We start from the raw sequence: 19,084 nt of genomic DNA on the forward strand, positions 1-19,084 counted from the left end.
TTTGAATTATGCAGGATGTAGTTAAAGTAGTATGGGCAGGAAAACCAGTAACCCTAATGAACTTATCTAACACTAATAGTTTCCAAACGGTCCGTCTCGAAAGAGCATAGTCAGACTATGTTTCCACTTTCTGAATCCCTCACAGTGAAGATTAAACTTGAACACGTGAAGCCCTAAGAGACACGTAAGCCATGTCCAAGCCAGGGCAGATGCCAAATGTCCACCAACAATCCAATAGATGAATGATTTATAGTGCATGTATATACTGCAATATCACAGAGTACCCAGAATAAACCATAATTATGCTTAACTAGATGGATGACTTGCACAAGTTAAATGTTAAGTGTAAAATCTAACCCACTCATGATGCCATTTATATAAAATTCAAAACCAGGCGAGATAAATCTGTGCTGTTAGAAGTCAGTATCCTTGACCCGAGTTCTTGTGTTAAGATGTGTCCTGTTCTACACTTAAGGCTTTGCACCATATTTCTTCATATGCATATTGTGTTTCAAAAAGGAGTTAAAAAACGAAAAGGTTGTGGGTCTAGTTTTGGACGTGAGCACACAGGAAAGGACAGGTGGAGGCTGCTTTCACCTGAGAAGCCACTTTGGCGGTAAAAGATCCAGGTGGTGAATTTATTGAGGAAAGGCCTTGGGAAAACCTCACTTGCAAACATTCCTATTGCATGTCATTTTCCCCATAAAATGCAGAAGAGTTTTTCTGAACTATTTAAGGGGCACCTTAGATGCTTACTGAGCCTATAAATTCAATGCTAAGTCATAACCCCCTAACACATACTCTGTCAGTAAAATATACTGTATCATCACCTGCTCGTTATCTTTACCTTCCGTGTTGGTGCACTGGCTTCTCACAGACCAGAGCCACTGTCAGTTTTATTCTACCACCTTGTAAGCCGTTGAAAAGTTCTATTTTCTAACTATTCTTCATCCCCCAACTTTCTCATCATTTCTAATACCTAGGATAGCAAATCCGGGCGCTCCTTTCCCCCAAAAATAAAAATGAGAACACCGTGGCTAGGCAGGAGATGACCTAATGAGCTTTTCTGACCTTTTAGGGTCTGTTCGGTTAGATTCATCACGTGACTTGCTTCTACGCTTCAGTTTTTTGGGGGTAAATAGTATGTCAGCAAAATTATTACTACATATTATACAGCACTGTTAAACGAAACTTCAAATGAAGGCCACAGTTTAGATACAGCCCTAGGCTGGCCGCTTCTCATCACCCAGCTGAAATGTAAGTTACTCTGATGTATGAGCTCCAGTCTTAAAGGAAACACAGACAGTGAGCTTCACAGCCTTGTCAGCCTGATTGAGTGACAGGAAACCTGTCAGCATAGATGACAGCTTAACTAAACAGAAAATCCAGCATGACGCCCAGCCATGAAGAAGGCCACAGACTTCCTCCTGCATGGTTCCCTCTTCTGACTGCAGCAGGGCCTTTCTCAGTATGCTTGGTTCAAAGCCCTCAGTTTGAGACTGTTTGTTTCTTATTTCATAAGCAACATAAACTTGAAAAACCTTTCTAACTTGATCTGAGTTTATATTGCGGTATTTTTTGAAATCAGGCATCCTGCGTTGGTGAGGAATGTTAACTGCGAGGATCCAGCATGGCTGCAGTGTGCGCCCCTCCTTCCCGGTCGAAGTCCCCCGCATTCTGCCTCCGGGTCAGATGCTCCTGACCTCTCGGAGCTGTCCAGGGTCGGCCCCTCTGTGACTGGCTTCACTGTGTACTTCTGTATTCGGTCTCTCGAATACGGAGACCTTTTTCTCTGGCACTGATGATTTACTCTTTCAAGCAAAGCAAGGAATGATGTGATTCATACTTGGAACGCAGCAGTCAACAGAGGGTAGCTTGCCGGAGGAGGTGGCAGTTTCTCAGGCTCTGAGATGGATGGAGAAGGTACCAGGACACAGGCAGATTTGAGGAAGGGCATCAAGAAGCGCTTTTACAGACCAGAGGGGCACAGGCGGGCCAGTTTGCTTCTCTGGGGCTCTGCTTCCTTTTGTATTCGCAAGCACGTTCAGCTGGTGTGAGATCTGGAAGTGCAAACTGGCACACAACGCACGAAGAGTATGGTGGGACACACAATGCATGATGGTTCCTGTTACCAAAGGCACAGCTGTCACGGTGCCTGCCCCCCAGCCCATGAGCATACCCACGGCTGTGATTGTCCCTTATAAAAGAGAACAATTTCCTCAGAGGGTCCAGCGACGTGTTCCTTGAAATGTGAAATCAGTAAGACCAGAATTCAGCTCAAATGCATGCGCTGCTGCTAGCCGCAGTATACTTTGATATACCATATTCCAGTGAAAGCATTGAAAGTGGCACAGCAGGAAACCGGGCAAATCCCCTGGCCAGATATATCCAACATGATTTTATCTCTCATTCTGGGTCTGTTAGCACAGCAGAATTTGCTAAAATACCACAAATAACACGGAATAAGTGGCAAGCAGACTTCTAAGGTTTTTCCAAGATTCCCGCCTCCTAGGGTAGGGTCCCGTGCTACCCGCTCCCTTTGAGTGTGGCCAGGATCTGAGCGTATGATGGACTCAGTTAAAACTCTGGGCAATGTGAATGCACTTCTGGGATGTAAGTACTTGACTCTGAGCTGACCAATGGGGAAGCTGTCTGGGGTTGGCTTGATCTAACTGGGTGAGTTCTGAAAAGGAGGCTCAGGCCAGGGGGAAGTCAGACAGATTTGGAGAGAGATGGTGGAGGGTAGAATGTAGAGGGAGAGTCTCTGGTTGGGTTTGAAGAAGTAAACTACAAGCTTGTGAGGACAGTTACATGACATGGACACATACAGGGTAGCTCTCCCAGTGCTCCTGGAATGAGGTAGGATAGAAGATATATTTGTGTTTTTTTTTTTTTGAGACAGAATCTCACTATATAGTTCAAGCTGGCCTTGAACTAGCTCATGTAGTCTAGGCTGGCCTCAAACTCACAGCGAGCCTCCTGTCTCAGCCTCCCAAGGGCTGGGATTACAGGCATCTACCACCATGTCTGGCTGGATAGAAGGTACACAAACAGGAAAAAAGGAGACAAGGAAAATCATAATATAAGAAAAATATGTGCTAAGAATACTGTAACTTCTGGGACATGGTCAAACTTACCCAAGGCTACCCATGTCCGTAGTCCCTAGGTTAATTTATGCTTCTTTCCTTCTAGACCAGACCTATATCACCCAAAATTCATTACTGGTACTGTAGGTCCATAAATTAGCTTTGCTGATAAAGGGCAGAAACATGATCTGAAGATAAAGGGACAGACTGAGAGCATCCGAAGAATGCTCAGGTCCTTCTTTAAAATAGAGCTGGGCTCATAATTTTCATCAAAATCACCCATTATCCTTCTGGGGTGGGGCATGCTTTTCTTCTTTTTCCCACAAGCCAGGACCAACACAGAACTCCCACAAACTCACGAGTTTCACAGGTTCCCACCCGCTCACGAGGAACACAAATGTTTCCAATTCCAGAAAACAGTGCTCCTCCCTCTTGTGGGTTTGCACTCTATTTCCTTGAGTGCGTACTTTAAAAATTCTGCCTAGTAAATCCCTTTATGCCTCTCAGTGACTCATCCTGAAAGTTCTTGTTCTTTGGTGAAAATCAGAGAACTTGCAACCTGCGCCTGGGAGGGGCGAGCCAAGATTCCCCATCTGCACTTGGGGACTTCCTTGGTCCTGTCTGGTGACAGCAAGACTCAGCCCCCCTCACCCCCTTTTTCTTACTTGCAAGGCTCAAGAATAACTACAGAATATACTGGGACTATGGGATCCCGGGATGAGCAGGGACCTGGCAAGCACAGGCCCAGCCTTTGTTGGCCCCTCCTAATCAGGATGTGGCCCGGTGCTTTACTTCAGTGACTACCATTTCCCCTGGGTATCAAACCCAGAGAAACGTGCTTCCCAAGGTCCCTTTGCTACAGTGAAAGTGGGGCATGTGCAGAAAAGACCCTGCCACGGGCAGTTTTCCTGAGTCTTGCGAGACTGGCTTGCCATGAATTCTAGCTCCTGTTGTTCTTTGATGCCTCTTTGTAAGTAATAAACTGGCTTCATGCAACTTGTGGTGTGTGTTCTGTCTCCCCAGCCCTGCAAAGTAAGCGCTGCACAGTGATCTGCTACACTTAGGTCTTTTGGGGGTCTCCAGCTGAGAGCTTCTCTACCTAATTGCTAGTGACAAAATGGAATCTCAGCTTTTCAGCTTCAAGAAACTGAATTTTTCCAAGTTGATCCTACCCTAGAGAAGACTCCAGCTGAGGACACAGCCTGCCGACACCTTGATATCAACCTCAAGAGATTCTGAGAGAGTCTCAGACCCAGCTGAAAGGTAGCAGACTGCTGACCCACAGAAACTATAAGATGATACATTTGTGCTATTTTAAGCTGCTAATGTGGGACTCTTTGTTATGTAGTAATAAAAATGAGAGTAGTGTCCTTTAGCCTAAGGATGGTGAAACAGGAATTCTGTCCATTAATTTCCCACTCCTATCTCAGGAGTGTTTATGCACTGTCTAGGACTCTTGCTTGTGTCCTTGAAGCTCAGGGGACACTTGAACTTACAGGGCAAGTGGATGGCTCCTGGGAGCTGTACAGAGAGCTCTGCGGCCCAGGTTGGTGGCAATGCACACACCTGAAAGAGGACAGAGACTCAGGGTCCTGTCTGCCAGCGTGGCTGGGTAAATGCACGGCAAGATGAGGGCTTGATTTTAGCTGGCTTCTAGAAGTCAAGATTCACAGCCAGTTGGAGCATCGTTGGGACTGTAAATCAGGTGTGATTCCCCTCAGAAAATGACCCACCCATGGCAAATGTCAGTAATTTCCAACTTCTGCAAGACTAAAATGTCCCAGTGCTACTTCAGTGTCTCCAGGGCAAACCCTAAGTGCAATGCCCAAGGTAAAAGGATTCTTCATATAAGGAATGCACTGGGAAGGGTCAAAAAGGTTCATAGTTCAATATTCTTTTTTTTTTTTTCAGTACTGGGGATTGAACTCAGGACCTTGCGCTTGCTAGGCAGGTGCTTGTGCCGCTGAGTTATATCCCAAGCCCTTATAGTTCAATATTCTTATTCCTAGCTTTGACAAAGAGGCTACTCACATCTTCTCACATAATTACTTCACTTCAGCACAGGAAGAACACATAGGGGTTAGCACTGTGAATATCTTAAAAACATGAGCTCATGCCAAGAAGAAAATCACAGGTGAACGCATCAGGGCTTTCTTGCATGGGGAGTGTTAGTCACTTGTTCTGACTTTTCTGAGCAACATTCTTCAAATTCATACGTGACAATGGGACTGATTAACGAAAGCTTTGTAACAGATGGTTACCACACAGTTTAAAATAAGATGTCATTTTGCTCATCACCCACTTAAGACACCTCCATGAAAGAAAACAAAACGTGACAATTCTGTCTGAGAAAAAATGAGGGAATTCTTGCTAGGTTACGCTGTGATTCCTTTTACTATCCCTGGAGGGCGCCCCCAACCCAGGGCCATCTGCTCTCACACGCAATCAGGGCATCGCTAGGGCTTGCACCCAGGACTATGATGCTTTGTTCTGGGTCTGTCTTTCCCATGTCCTTGGAGCACCTTTGGGGCGGGCACCTGTGTTCCTCCTCTTGGTCACCCCTGGCAGAATGATAATGTATAGCATATTACGTTCTAATATGTGTTTACTAATTGAATGGAGAGTAATAATGCCTGAGAAAGTGACTTACTGTTCTGGTCAAAATATATATTCTTTCTAGCAAAAATGTAAAAGAACAAACAGAAACATATATCACTCTATGAATATAATATAAAAGTCAGCAAAGGCGGCTATTGGCTCAATGTTTAGCATAGATCCAACACTGTACAAACAAGACTTCTGCTAATCTTCAGAACAGTCCTACAAGGAGAGCTGCCTCACCACTGTGTCAAGGGTGAGAATCTGAAGCCCTGCGAGGGTGGCACAGCGAGGACCACACTGTGACCAGTACAGTGCCAGGACATGAACTCTGACCTCGGAGCCTCCCTGAGCTCTGTGGTTGGGACTCCAAACCCGCCAGGCCCGTGAAGGAACATGGCCCTTCTAGGCCAACCCACCTGGTCTCTGCTGTGAGTGATGAGTGGAAGGTTCTCCAAAAATTATGGTCAGAAGACAGACCCAGAATTCTGTGGGACTACCTTTAGGAGCAAGGCGTATTCCCATTTCACAGGACAATGTGGACACTTCATGAAACAGGGAAGGGGACACATGGTAGTTTGGAACTTGAACGTCCCCTAAAGGTCTGTGGCCACGCTTGTGGCATTGTTGGGGGGGTAGAACCTTCTGGAAGTGGGGCCCAGGGGGAGGAAGTGAGAACACTGGGAGCATGCCCTCGATGGGGATATGGGGCCCTGGCCCCTCCTCTGTCCTACTTCTTGCCTCCCAGCTGCCACGAGGTGAACTGTGCTCCTCCACATACGCATTCCTATCAACATGCACCGTGCTGCCACAGGCCCAAAGTGAGGGCTAAGCAACAGCGGGCCGAAACCTCCGAAACTGTGAGCCGAAACGAATCCTGGCCCGTGCTAAGTTGATGTTCTCAGGTTCTGTTTCAGTACTACGTTGACCAACACAGCGTGTAAAAGCAGTGGGAAGAGAGGAATGTAGCGGCTGCCAGGAACTGTACCTAACGCTTCCTGGTCTTTCTCTGCACCCTGCACAGTGCTGCTGCCTCTAGTCCACCGTGTCCCTGAAAACTTGGGCCTGAGTGCTCAGACACACTGGTCAGTACCTAGTGTGCAAGTTCCCTCACTTAGGCACATGTGGCATCCCAGGACGCGCCTTACTCGAAACACCTTCTTCCCTGGGATCTGGGACACCGTTAACCCCTAGCTTTCCCTGCTTCTGTCTCCTCTGCTGGATTCTCCTGCTGTTTCTGAGCCCTCGATCCTGGAGCACCCGCCCAGGGGTTTGGAAGGCTCACTTCTCCGACCCAGGCCAGTGCATCCAGAGGCTGTGTCGGGGCGTGGTGGGCGCGTCTTCTCGGCAGCTCGCTCCACCCCAGGGAGTTCACCATACACTACCAACTCCCACACTTACACCTGAGCCCCACCCTCTCCCTGCGCCAGGCTCCCATGTTCAGCTGCACAGCACCTCTTCCAGTCTTGTCCAAAACCTCAGGCCTTACCTGACAGCAATCTGCACGGCACTGCTCTCTGCCCACGTGGTAAGAGCAACATTCTCGGGGTTGTGCTCGACTCTTCTGTCTGCCACGCCCCATCGAATCTCAGCAAGGCCTGGAGGTTTATCTTTACAACACATCCTGCTTCAGTACCTACCTGCTGTTTTCCTTTCCCTCGCGAGTCCACGGCCTGGGCCCCTACTCCTGGAGTGCAGAAGCTGCCTATCCCCTTTCTGCCTGCTTTTCCTCTTGCAGCCCCACAGTCCATTCTTGACAAAGCAGCTAGACGTGGGTCAAAGTCTGTCACTCTCCTGCTCAAAACCCTGTGGAGGCTGAGACAGTTGAATCGAAAGCACTCATGATGGTGCCCTAGGCCCTGATTCCCTCTCCTGGCCTTTCCTTCCTGCTCCCCCAGCCTTTGCTGCACCTGCACGGTGATGCTAGCCTCTGTTACGTGTGGCCTGTGATGCTGTCCCCTCCGCCAGGAGCCTCCATGTCCAGGTGTCTCCCGCTCCCCACCCTGCCCTGGCTCGCCAGTTCCTTCTCCTCACCTGGTGTCCCTGCACCTCGCTTCTTAGCGTCTCCTAGCAGCCACTGCTGCCGCACTTTGTATTTACGGTCTACTTGTTGGTGGCCTTTCTTCCTCACTGGAATTCAGTCTCCTCCAAAGCAGGGACTTCCATGTGTCCTGCTGTGGAGAAGCCCTCGACCTGGACAGGGATTTGTGGGAGGCAGCACAGGTGTCCAGGGATGAGTCTCTCATGGCGTGGCAGCTGCCACACATCTTTGACTTTCAGACGCAAGACGGTGACACTCGAGCAGACCACGCAGTTTGGCTAAACTCTCCCTGCCAATCTGGGACGTGAGCCAGGGTCAGGCTGACTCCAAAATTACTCCTCCACATCTTACGACTTCTTTGGCAGATTCCCTCCAGCCCAATTATCCACCCATGGAAGCAAGACTCAGTGCCACAATTCAAAGGTGTCCTAAATGTGAGTCAACATCTATATTCCAATCTCTTGTGTCCATAGCAACTACTGGGCTATACAAATATGCCTCTGCCCTTTGGCTCCTGAGTACACTTTCAGATTAGCCACTGCTATTTCTTCCCAAACTTACAGAGTCTTTCCACTTGGCAATGCACTGAGGTCTCTTGATTGAAAAGTAAATGAGTGCTTGGGTTCTCTGACAGGTGAATCATTGATGGATGGGAATCATCTTTCTTTCCTCTCTCAGAGGCCAGTAAGTTTTACCTTCAGAAGACCAGAATCTCGGTTGTCCCTGAGACTGCCCCTTAGGAGGGGCTGGATTCCCCAGGGTGGCAGGGCTAGGAAGTCCTGGTCTCCCCAGTTTGTGGGATCTGTTGAAATCCAAAGCCCACCCCCCACTCAACATGGGGGCCTCACAAACAGATGGGCCTGCCCACATGCCCCAAAAGCTGGGCAGGTACCTCAACATCCGCACCATGCAGGCCACTGAGAAGTAAAACCGTGTGCTGGGTCTAGACCAACTCCACGTTGGGCAATGCGCGAAGGCCATTTGTTGCCAGTCAGGTGGATGGAGGGCTCGGGTTGGGTTTGCATCCTCCTATCCCAGTTTTCTGGACCATAAGAGCCCCTTGTTGCTCTACAGCTAAGGGAAGAAGAAGTGCCCCACCCAAGGCCCATGAGAAGGATGCTGTTTCCTCCCAACCATAACTGGGTTAACTGACCTTAGGTATATTTATTCATATCTATAATTTCATGTACAATAAATGAATTTGAGCATCAGTAGTTTATTCATAATCTTTCTAAGTACTTAACTCCTGGAAAGGAGGATGTACAGGTTCCACCCAGCAATACCAGTGGCTTTCTCATGGCCCTGCATTATGGCGGAGCACTGTTTTCCCCACGGACGGTGATGCCCGAGTCCCCAGGGGCCCAGCCACTTCCCAGGGCTCAGAGTCCTCACTTACATGGAGTAGGGGACGAGGACTTCCTGCCGGAATCTGCACACAGAAAGATTGGGGGTGTGCGGCCTGATCTGAGCCCTTGCTTAAGAGCAGAGGGAAAGAGAAGGTCAGGGAGGTCAGGTGGATGGAGGGCTCGGGTTGGGTTTGCATCCTCCTATCCCAGAGACGCCCTGCCTGCCCAGGGAGTGGCTGCACGTCAGCCTGTGCACCTTCCTGTTTTTCAGTACCAGGATGCGGGAGACGTGTTGGATCCCGTGATGCCTGTCGCAGGCAGAACGCTGAGCCTCAGCCTCTCAGTGCACTGCAAGCACCTCTGACCTCACGCAGAGTAAGCTGACGGCCTCTCCTAGGCCTTCTGCTAGTACAGATGAGGGGCTTCACTGCTGTGTGGACTGAGCCTTGTGTCTACACTGATCTCTGCTGCCATTTCTCTCCATTTCCTCAGTGCGTGGAAAAAGCGATGTGCTGTTTGCAAATTTAACCCTTTAACTCAGTCAGGTTGGGTTTTTAAGAGGTGCCAGACAGGGTATTTGAAGTTAGTTAGTATCCTTTTAAAATGCTGGTCAAGAAGGAAAGTGTGAGTGATAGAAATAGTATGTGATATAGCTGGTGTTGCCCCTTCTCTTTGGGGTGTATGTTCCCAGACCCCAGTGCAGGCCTGAACGCATGCACGGTACTGAGCCCTGAATATAGAGTTTTCCCCATGTGTACATATCTATGGTAATGTTTTATATAGTGCAATAAATGCAATTTAAATGTATGAACTGTTTATTTCTGGCATTTCCTGTTTAATATTTTCAGACCACCATTGACTGAAACCTCAGGTAATAATACTGGGGGTTGAGGGGACTACTGTATGTGGAGAAACATTAATAAGAAACATTCAAAGGAAGTGAAGGCGTTTGCTAAACACAGCAGGGCTGAAGGAGGAAAGTCGACGTGGCCGACTCGGCTCACAGCCCTTGAGCTTAGATGAAGCAACCAGGTGCCTGCGTCAGTGGCCTGAGCTGCTTGTGACGGTCAGTGCTGAACTTTGAGCTGCCGTCGACTTTGATGGAGAACAGCTCTCCAGACTGGCTTGCTTGCTAACCCACACTAACTTCTCGAGGGAGAGGGAACCTTTCGTTCGCACCTCGTCGGAATCAGCCACGTGGAACCTGGTTGAGACAGCCAGCCTCCCCAACGCGTGGTTTCCATGACTACCAGTGGGGGCGGGGGCTGTTTTGCGGTTGTGGATCAGTGAATGGGCACTGAGATGAGACAGCAGGGCTCTGGGTGCCAGTCTCTGGCTTGTTTCCGATGGCTGCACAGCAGCGGGGAGAATTTGTTCAGAGTCGCAAAGGCGAGAGCCAAGATGGCGACTGGGGATGTGGACCTTGTTCTGAAACCACACGCGACCCCGGCGAGGCGCCCTGGGTCCTGTGACTGGGCCTTGACTGCAAGGCTGCCGCCAATAAGGTCCCGTAAACCCCTCCCCTCCCTTGTCATGTATCTGCCACGTCGCTGTGCGTGTGAAGGCAGATGGGGGGTGCCCTTGGGCTATCTGACAAGCCACGCAGGAAACAGGCATATCCAGAAGGTCTGCGCTGGTCAAAACGCCTGACACATTGCTCCTGTCTGGGTGTCTCCAATTTGCCCTGAGGACCAGAGTCCACCTGTCTGCATGGTGCTCTGTGCCCAGGGGTGAGCAGCACGGATCCAGCAAGGAACTCTGCCCTTCTGCCAGTAAGAGGCACGGAGAGAGCCTGCCTGGCGGAGGAAGAATGTGGTTGGAGTCTTCGCTCTCCAGCACCTCCTCTCCTCCAAAGCCACGGCTCTCTGCATACAGCTACTCTCACCCTTCGCTTCTCCGCCAGGCACAAGCTGGCAATGCCAGGCTATTTCCTGGTACAATGTCCTTCACTGGTGTTTTTAAACTCTACCTACTCTTTGGCAAACAGTCCCTTTATAGAATCCTCTCATCTCGTTTAGGTTCTGTGGGTCGCTTTTCTTTCCTACCAGGGTCCAGGCTGACCCATCCCCCAGTACGCAACCTACAGAGCCTTCTCGTCTGTCTCCCTCTGAAATACTCAAAGGTATTTGGCTGTGTTCGCTGAATCTTGGCCAAAGGCCTAGCGGTGCATTGCCGGCTGCAGCTCTCAGCAGGACCCTCTACTGCTCAGCCACAAGCTTCCCTTCCTCTTCTGCTGGGATGTCACACCTGGGAGCACCTCCAAGCCCTAAGGGCTCCTCTGGCAGTGGAGGCTCCACGTCCCGCACACAGGAAGAGCTGCCCGAAGACTGAGTCCAGACCAGAAAGCCCTGCTTTCCAGCCCATGCAGAAGCAGCTGACCCGGGCTGGGGACACACCCCAGGTCCACCGTCAGGGCCTGAGAGCAGATAGGGTCCCTGCTGGGCAGTATGTCGCTTGGGAAGGACACAGTCTTTCATGAAAAGCCCTTGAACATTTGATTTTGGAATATTTATAATACAAGTGATCAGGAGTGAAATATATATTGCTTTGTGTCTGGAATAATCTAAATCTGTCAGAGACACTTGCTTTGAACTGAGTTTTTCCCACAGGGACTCCAGGGAAGAGATGCCTGCTGTGCTGCCCGGTACTTTGTGCCTGGATTGTTGGGGTGGACAGGAAACATTAAGGAGGAGACTAAGGCTGGCCTCCTGCTCCTCCTCCTCCTCCTCTTCTTCTTTTTCTTTTCTTTCTTTTTCTATTTTTGAGACAGGGTCTCACTATGTAGTGTAGGTTGGCCTTGAACTCACTTTGTAGCCCAGGCTGGCCTCAAACTCTTGGTGATTCTCCTGCCTCAGCCTCCCGAGTGCTGGGATTACAGGTGTGCACCACCACTCCCAGTAAGGCCAGCTTCTCAGCTGCCTCAACCTGGATGCCAGAAAGGCTGGGAGGGGAGGGCGCTGGTGGCTCTGCAAGGCACGTGTCATTGAGTGCTATATTTCCCCTGGTCAGCAGTGTTCTCATCACTGCTCATGGGAAGCTGAGGCTCGGGGAGGTTATGGGACTTGCCCATGTCCATAGGAAGGGCACCAGTCTCCTATTTTTCTCTCCTATGATCTTTCCTATCTTTTGTTCAACACCCATGCAGGAGCTGGATGGGGAGAAGAGGAAACAAGGCAAAGAAGCCCAGTGTTCCCTTGGAAGAGGGGCCCTGGGATTCAGGAGCAAGGGAGACAGCTCGGGGCATTTCAGCGCCACCCGCTCTAAGGGGAGCCGGAGCCTGGCCTTAGTCTCCTTGTTCCTGCAGGCCTTCGTGGGAGCACAGTGAGTCTGCAGAACAGGTTCAGTACACTCAGAATCCTGCCGGGAAACCTCCCAGAGCCCGAGAACACCGTTCTCTCCCCCGCTCATGAAGGAGTCAGGCCAGCTTGCTCACTCACTGGGCCACAGGCACGTGACGGGCTGGCGGAAGCAACTCACCCGCCTGCTCCAAAGCGACCATGGTTGCCTGCTCAATCAAGTCCCGCTCGATGAAGCTCCTGAAGTCCTCGCTGTACACACTCAGATCCGGCAACTGGAACGTGTAGATCGGCATCTCCAGGGGGAACTGCTCATTGCTGCACTCACTGGCCACGTGGGAGCGGGCCAGGGAGACAATGGCTGAGCTGGCGTGTGAAATCCCCCGGGAAAGTCGCTTTTCTGTAGGGAAGAAGGAGACACGGGCACCAGGACTGAGTCACAATAAGTCTGTGCACACACACCAACACGCAGGAGCGCACATGTACACCTATACGTACACATGAGCATGTGCACACACACAAGGATGCACAGGTACACACAAGCATACACAGGTGCATACACCAACACATACACGTGGGCACACACACATGCAGTACACATGTGCATGCACATACACACCCATACAGACACAGGCACATGTGCACACTGCACACAAAAGTACACATAGGTAAGTATATATGTGGCATGTTAGCTTAAAGTCCGAAGGTAATTCTCAGAAGTCTTGTATGTTTTTCCATTTGAATAAATAGAAAGCCATGGGTACAGAACAGATTTCAGAATGGATCAAGTTGTTTTGTATTCTGAGGAAGACAACAGGAGAAGTCAGATCGCACAGATCATTAGAAAGAGGAGCAGTGGGACACACAGGGCTCGCTCACATGTTTTTTGGAGGTGATCCCATCAGTTCCTGGGCTTGGCCCAGATCCTCCAAAGTGGGCCCAGGGAGACCCCAAGTTGTCCTGCCTCTTACATGCCATGCTAAGGTCACACATCCGACCACAAACTCTCCACCCTGAGTCTGGGGAAAGAGGGGCTGCTGATGGGCTTCCATATTAGAGAACCGAGGGGCCACGTGTACCCACAATCTGTTGTCCAGACACCCAGAATCCTGCTCTGCGCCCCGTGGGGATCTTCTAGCCAGGGAGCCATGCTCCTGTGCTTAGAGGCATTGTGACTTGTAGTAAAAGGTGACGCTACTAAGCAGATCCAGACAGGAAATATTTGAACTGAGTCTGAAGAGAGAAGTGTTTTTGAACTAAAAATAGATTGAGTTGAAGATTATACAATGAGAAATACATACTCCTAACACCTCACCACACTACCACCTTCCCCAGCACCATCTCCAGGGCTGGGTATAGAGAATCTCTCTGTCTCTCTCTGTCTCTATCGTTTCTCTTTCTCTTGCACATACACAAACACAGATTTCTAAGGTCCTTGGGATCAAATCCCGGGCTTTGCTCAAGACAGGACAGCACTCTACTGCTTACCTAGACCCAGCCTTGAGTCTTTACACGTGAACTCAGTGACCCTCCTACTGGAGCTGTAAATGGAACATTTTATGGGGTTTGCCACATTTAATAGTATGTCCCAGGGAAACAGAGAAATGAGAGATGGGAACGCACAGAACTCTGCTCCAGCTGATGACGGAGGTCAGGACAGGTCCCACTTCCTTTGTGGCCTCAGGTGTGTGCGGACTGTGCTTTCCTGCTCTCTGTCTTTCTGATGCGCAGGCCTCTGGGGCTGTGCTGACTGGGGACAAGCTGCCGTGCCAGGCCCAGCCACATCCTAGGGACAGCAGTGCCTTTCAGGGCAAACCAACTCACTCATTGTCCACACCGGCCCTTCTCCTCTACTGGCTCTGAAGACCCAAAGCATTCCCTGCCCTGATCATCCCAGGGTCAGGTCCTGGACAACTAGAGATGGGGCCTACAGCCCCCAGAACCACTGACATGATTAACAACGGCTGCTTCTAGGCCAACTCACCCTGCCTCACCTGCCTCTTCCATGGAAACCACAATAACGGCCCTTATTACCCATGGCTTGCTCTGCGCCTTCCCTTGTGGCCTCATGTGTGTTCTGTGCCTCCTGCTCCAAGGGAACTGTACATGGAAACTTTTTCCTTTACAGTAAGTTACTTCTGTCTCTTTGCCTTACTATGCCTGATTAAAATAAATCCTGGGTACATTTTAAACAGGTAGACAAACCTTTATTAAAAAGGCAGATATACACAGTTTAGGTGTTGCATAGGCCATACAGTCTCTGTCTCACTACTCAACCCTAGCACTAATGCAGTCACACACAATACATCCATGAATGGGCTCGAGGTGTTCTAATAAAACTTTATTAAAAAGCAGGCGGTGGCCAGGTACGGCTCATTGGCCATCATTTACTGCCCCGGATTTAGACTGTGGATGCTTCAGTTTTCATTTGATCACATTGGGACTTCAGGAAGAATTCTGCTAAGACATAAATCTAACTCAGAAACTCTATAATTTCTATTTTATTAAAAACAAGGCTTGAGTCTTAAGATTATACTATGGTAAGGCTATACCGAGATTCAACAGGCACACTCCTGTTTTTCTCCTGAAGTGATGTCTGATACAAGTCCAGTAGAGCAGGGACCAGTAACATGAGGCTTACTGTGCCCACCTGCCTGCAAACTGAGCGAGGGTCCTCCTGGAGCTCTCAGAAGGATGAGATCACTGCTGGCTTCGTGTGCTGTGGGCAAAACCAGCAGGAACTGCCCTGTGAACATCTGTTTGAACCACCACTGTCTGGAAGGGGCGGAGCCTTGGAGCCTTAACTTTGTGGTGCTGAAGACAAACACCAGGGAAGGCCCTGGGGTGGGGACAGAACCAAGTGCCTGGAAGAGGAGGCCTCCAGGTCACCACTCCTGCTGGCAGGAAAGAGGCAGCACTCAGAAACAGTATATCCAGGGTAAGAGAGGGAGCAGGCCTCAGCATCCTCTCCGTAAACCCAGCTGGAGACACCCTGGAGCAGAGGGGCCACAATGGTACGTTCCATGGGTCGGCCGGAAGGGATTTCTGGTTCTGCGTGCCTTCCCTCTCCCCCAGTGGGTCACTGTGCTCCCCCATTATTACCACAGTGTGGGCTAGCAGCTGCGTGGGCGCAAGCCAGCTGGAGGAATGTCACATACTGCCAGGGCATGGCGGGGTTGGGACACCAATACCAATGGGCACAGTCTCCCCACACCTGGGAGCATGGTAGTTACCACGGAAGGAGCAGCCCCCAGAAATAAGCAATCATTGAAGCAGAGGTGCTGGAAGTTTCCCTGAGCAGAAAAACAACTCTGGGGAAGGGAGCAAGTGGGGAAAGTTTTATATCTTAATTAGAACATTCGAGATCCAGCCAGTCCAATGTTGTGTCTATATCTAAAGAAAAGGAAATCAGTATGCCACGACATCCTTAAACCCATGGTCACTGTGGCACTATTCACAATAGTCAAGATACGGAGCCTAAGGGTCCATCAGTGGATGAATGGATGATGAAAAACTAGATAAAGACAAAAATCTGTTATATAGCTACAATAGAATACTCTGCAGCCAAACAGAGGGAAGTTCTGTCGTCTGCAACACCACGGATGAACATGGAGAAGTGAATAAGCCAGGCACAAGAATACAAATACCGTATCATTTTGCTCACACAGAGAAGCAAAATAAATGACTCCCATAGAAGCTGGGAGTAGAACAGTGATTACCAAAGCGTGCAGAAGCGCAGGAAGGGGAGGTGGAGGCTGGAGATTGGGTACAAAGTTACAGTTATGTAGGGGGCATAAATTCTAGCGTTCCATGGCACAGTAGGGTGACCATAGTTAATAATAATTTTTATCTATTTCAAAACAAGCAGAAGAGAGGAATCTGAATGCTTCTAGCATGAAAGTGATAAATATTTGAGATGTGACTGTGCTAATTATCCCTGTTGGATCATTATACTTTGCCTGTAAGTTCTGACAGCTGATAACCTGGGCACCAGCAGCTCACAGGGAAACAGGGACCAGCAGTGGGGCAGGCAGGAATGGTCAAAGAAAGGCAGCAAAGTCCTTTTGCCAGGAAGAAGAGGAAATGGACTAGATTTCAAAGCAAGCCTAGCAAACGTGTTCAAAGAGATAAGCTATTAGATTGTTGAATAATAATAATGCAAAGAATGAACTGAGAAAGAAAATACGTAAATGCCGACTCACAACAGATGCACTGCAGGATGAACGAGTGGGTTAGGGTTACGACATCACAACCAGGGACCCTCTTGGAAATCACAGAAATGAGCTGAAAGCAGGCAGCAGAGGAAGGGTGGCAAAGCATTCCAGGAGAACAATCTGAGCTGAAAATTTCTATTTCACGAAACAAAATTGTAAGTATATCCTTTAAAACCTTCCAGGCACTGAAAGCCTTAGGAGATTCATCATGCAAAAAATTTTTTTGTAAGGAGTCTTTGGGAAAATACTCTTTCAGCAAAAGAGAAATGAATACAGTCACATGTCTCTCTATGACAGGGATATGCTCTGAGCCACGTGTGGCAAGGTGAACTACACAGGATGTTCACACAGATCTAGATGCTTCAGTCTCCTGATACGACCTCCTGCTGCCACCAAGGGACACAGTAAACGTAGACGTGTGATGCTGCTGCCAGCTCAGCACAGCAGACTCTTTTACTGCGAACTTTTACTAAGTAGGAGGAGCACACACTAAAATAACAACAAAAGTGCAGTACGGTAAATGTATAAAGCACCAGCAGTCATCTATTATCCTTACAAGCTATTACATACTTGGCAACACTTGTATTGATATCAATTATGTACTAAAGTGTCATTACTGAATGATAAGTAATGGGCCTTATCTGTACAGGACTGGCTGTGGGGCAGGTTTATTTATATAAACACTGTCACAAACATAGGGGCAATGTGTTGTGCTCTGACATTACAACGGCTACTACATTACTAGACAACAGGATTTTTTCAGCTCTACCATAATCTGACAGACTATCACTACAAATACAGTCTGTTATTGTTGAAATGTCGTTTCGCATTGCATGACTGTAAATATAAGCAAACAAGAGTTAATTTTTATCTAAATCAACACAGGGAGCAAAAAAACCAACCTAAAGATGACTGAGGTAAGAAGGGAGAAAGTAAGAGCAGATTGACACAAACTTATTTTTTAGGGGAAAGTATAGTTGTGAATAAGTTTTATAAAATCATAGAAACAAAAGCTAAATACAGGTTTAATAGAATAGAGGTAACTGTCACATAAGTACAAATAGAATGTTTAACTTCAAAAAAAAAAACCACACAAAACCTTTGGCAAGTAAAATATACAGCGTAAAGAATTATAGATATGAAGCAAAACTAAACAGATTAAATTTTTATTTCCAAGAGAGATTCTTGGATTAAATAATAAAATAAAATTTGATGATAAATCACTTCTGAGAATTACATTTAATATGAAAGGCTAAGGAGTTGAAAATAGATGAAATATGACATTGCAGGCAAATATGAACCAACAGAAAATCAGGGTAGCAGTGCAAAAATATCATTGGAAGATAAAAGACATTACATGGGACAAAGAGACATTCATTCTATACTGGTAACTAAAAACTCTAGAGCAACGTAACCTAAGATAAACATACATGAGCCTAACAATGTACCATCAAAACAAATAAGGAAGGATGAAATCAAAAGAAGAGAGATGATGCATATTATAATGCCTAACTTGATTATGATTTATACAGAGTAAGAAGATAAAGGAATGATCTAAGATAGAGGTTCAAACCTTATATCTTTAATGACAAGTATTATATCTTAAATAATAAGACCAAGCTAATAAGAACAAAGGGAACACACTCCCATGGTTTGGGAGGGTTCATGTAACACAACAGGACCAGAAACTGAATTGCAGAAATACTAAAAAGAATGGTAAATATCTTTAGATATGATCTATATTTTTAGAAAACCCAAGTTATTTTCTTAAAACTGTTACTATTAAATTCTGTTTTCTATTAAGTAGAGAATTTATGTAGATGGTTGGATACAAGCTAAGCATGAAATGAGTTGTCTTTCTCTATGCCTAAAGTCTTAATTGAACGTAAATCTATAGAGAGGCATACACAATGCTCTTTGATGGGAGAAAAACATCACAAATGCCAATTCTTCTCAGTAAAATAAAAATGTAATTCAGTTCCAACCAGAATTGCAATTTTAAGGTTTACATGGCAGAATAAATATGCAAAAGTAGTGAAAATTTTTATAAAAACACATCAATAAAAGGGTTTACCTTAGCATAGAGCAATATTACATGAAAGTATTAGTCAGGGGTGACATGCTGAGCAGCCACACAATGACCAAAACTCTGCTCAGAAGCAAATCCTGGGATCTTGCGGACTTTAATATATAGCACAGTTGACATTTTAGTTAATGGGAAAAGGATGGTTTATGTGATAACTATATTTAAATAAGTCCATCTCAGAAGAAAACAGAATGAGACCCTTTACATATATACATACATATATATATGTATTTCAAATTTAAAAGACCTAAAGAATGAAATTTAAAAACACTTATGGGAAAAATGTTTCAGTAACTTTGTATTCCATGAGACTTTCTACAGCAAGAGAGGAACCCAGCAAAGGACAAGATGAAAGTTAAAATAAGACACCGCTTTTCACCCTTAGAGTAGAAAAGCAAGGTAAGGCAATAGCAATAA

General features: G+C 47.5%; 1 protein-coding gene across 1 annotated transcript in view; it reads right to left on the reverse strand.

The window, feature by feature from the left end:
* Otud7a (OTU deubiquitinase 7A) overlaps positions 1-19,084 on the reverse strand; it is a gene marked incomplete at its 3' end in the record, with an annotated part of 182,955 nt that overhangs the window by 55,023 nt on the left and 108,848 nt on the right. Inside the window, 1 exon segment of the mRNA XM_013512651.1 lies at positions 12,549-12,767. Coding sequence (XP_013368105.1) covers positions 12,549-12,767 — 219 coding nt within the window.

This window comes from Chinchilla lanigera, unplaced genomic scaffold (genome assembly GCF_000276665.1).
Source record: "Chinchilla lanigera isolate Chin_1 unplaced genomic scaffold, ChiLan1.0 scaffold00015, whole genome shotgun sequence".
NCBI classification, from domain to species: domain Eukaryota; kingdom Metazoa; phylum Chordata; class Mammalia; order Rodentia; family Chinchillidae; genus Chinchilla; species Chinchilla lanigera.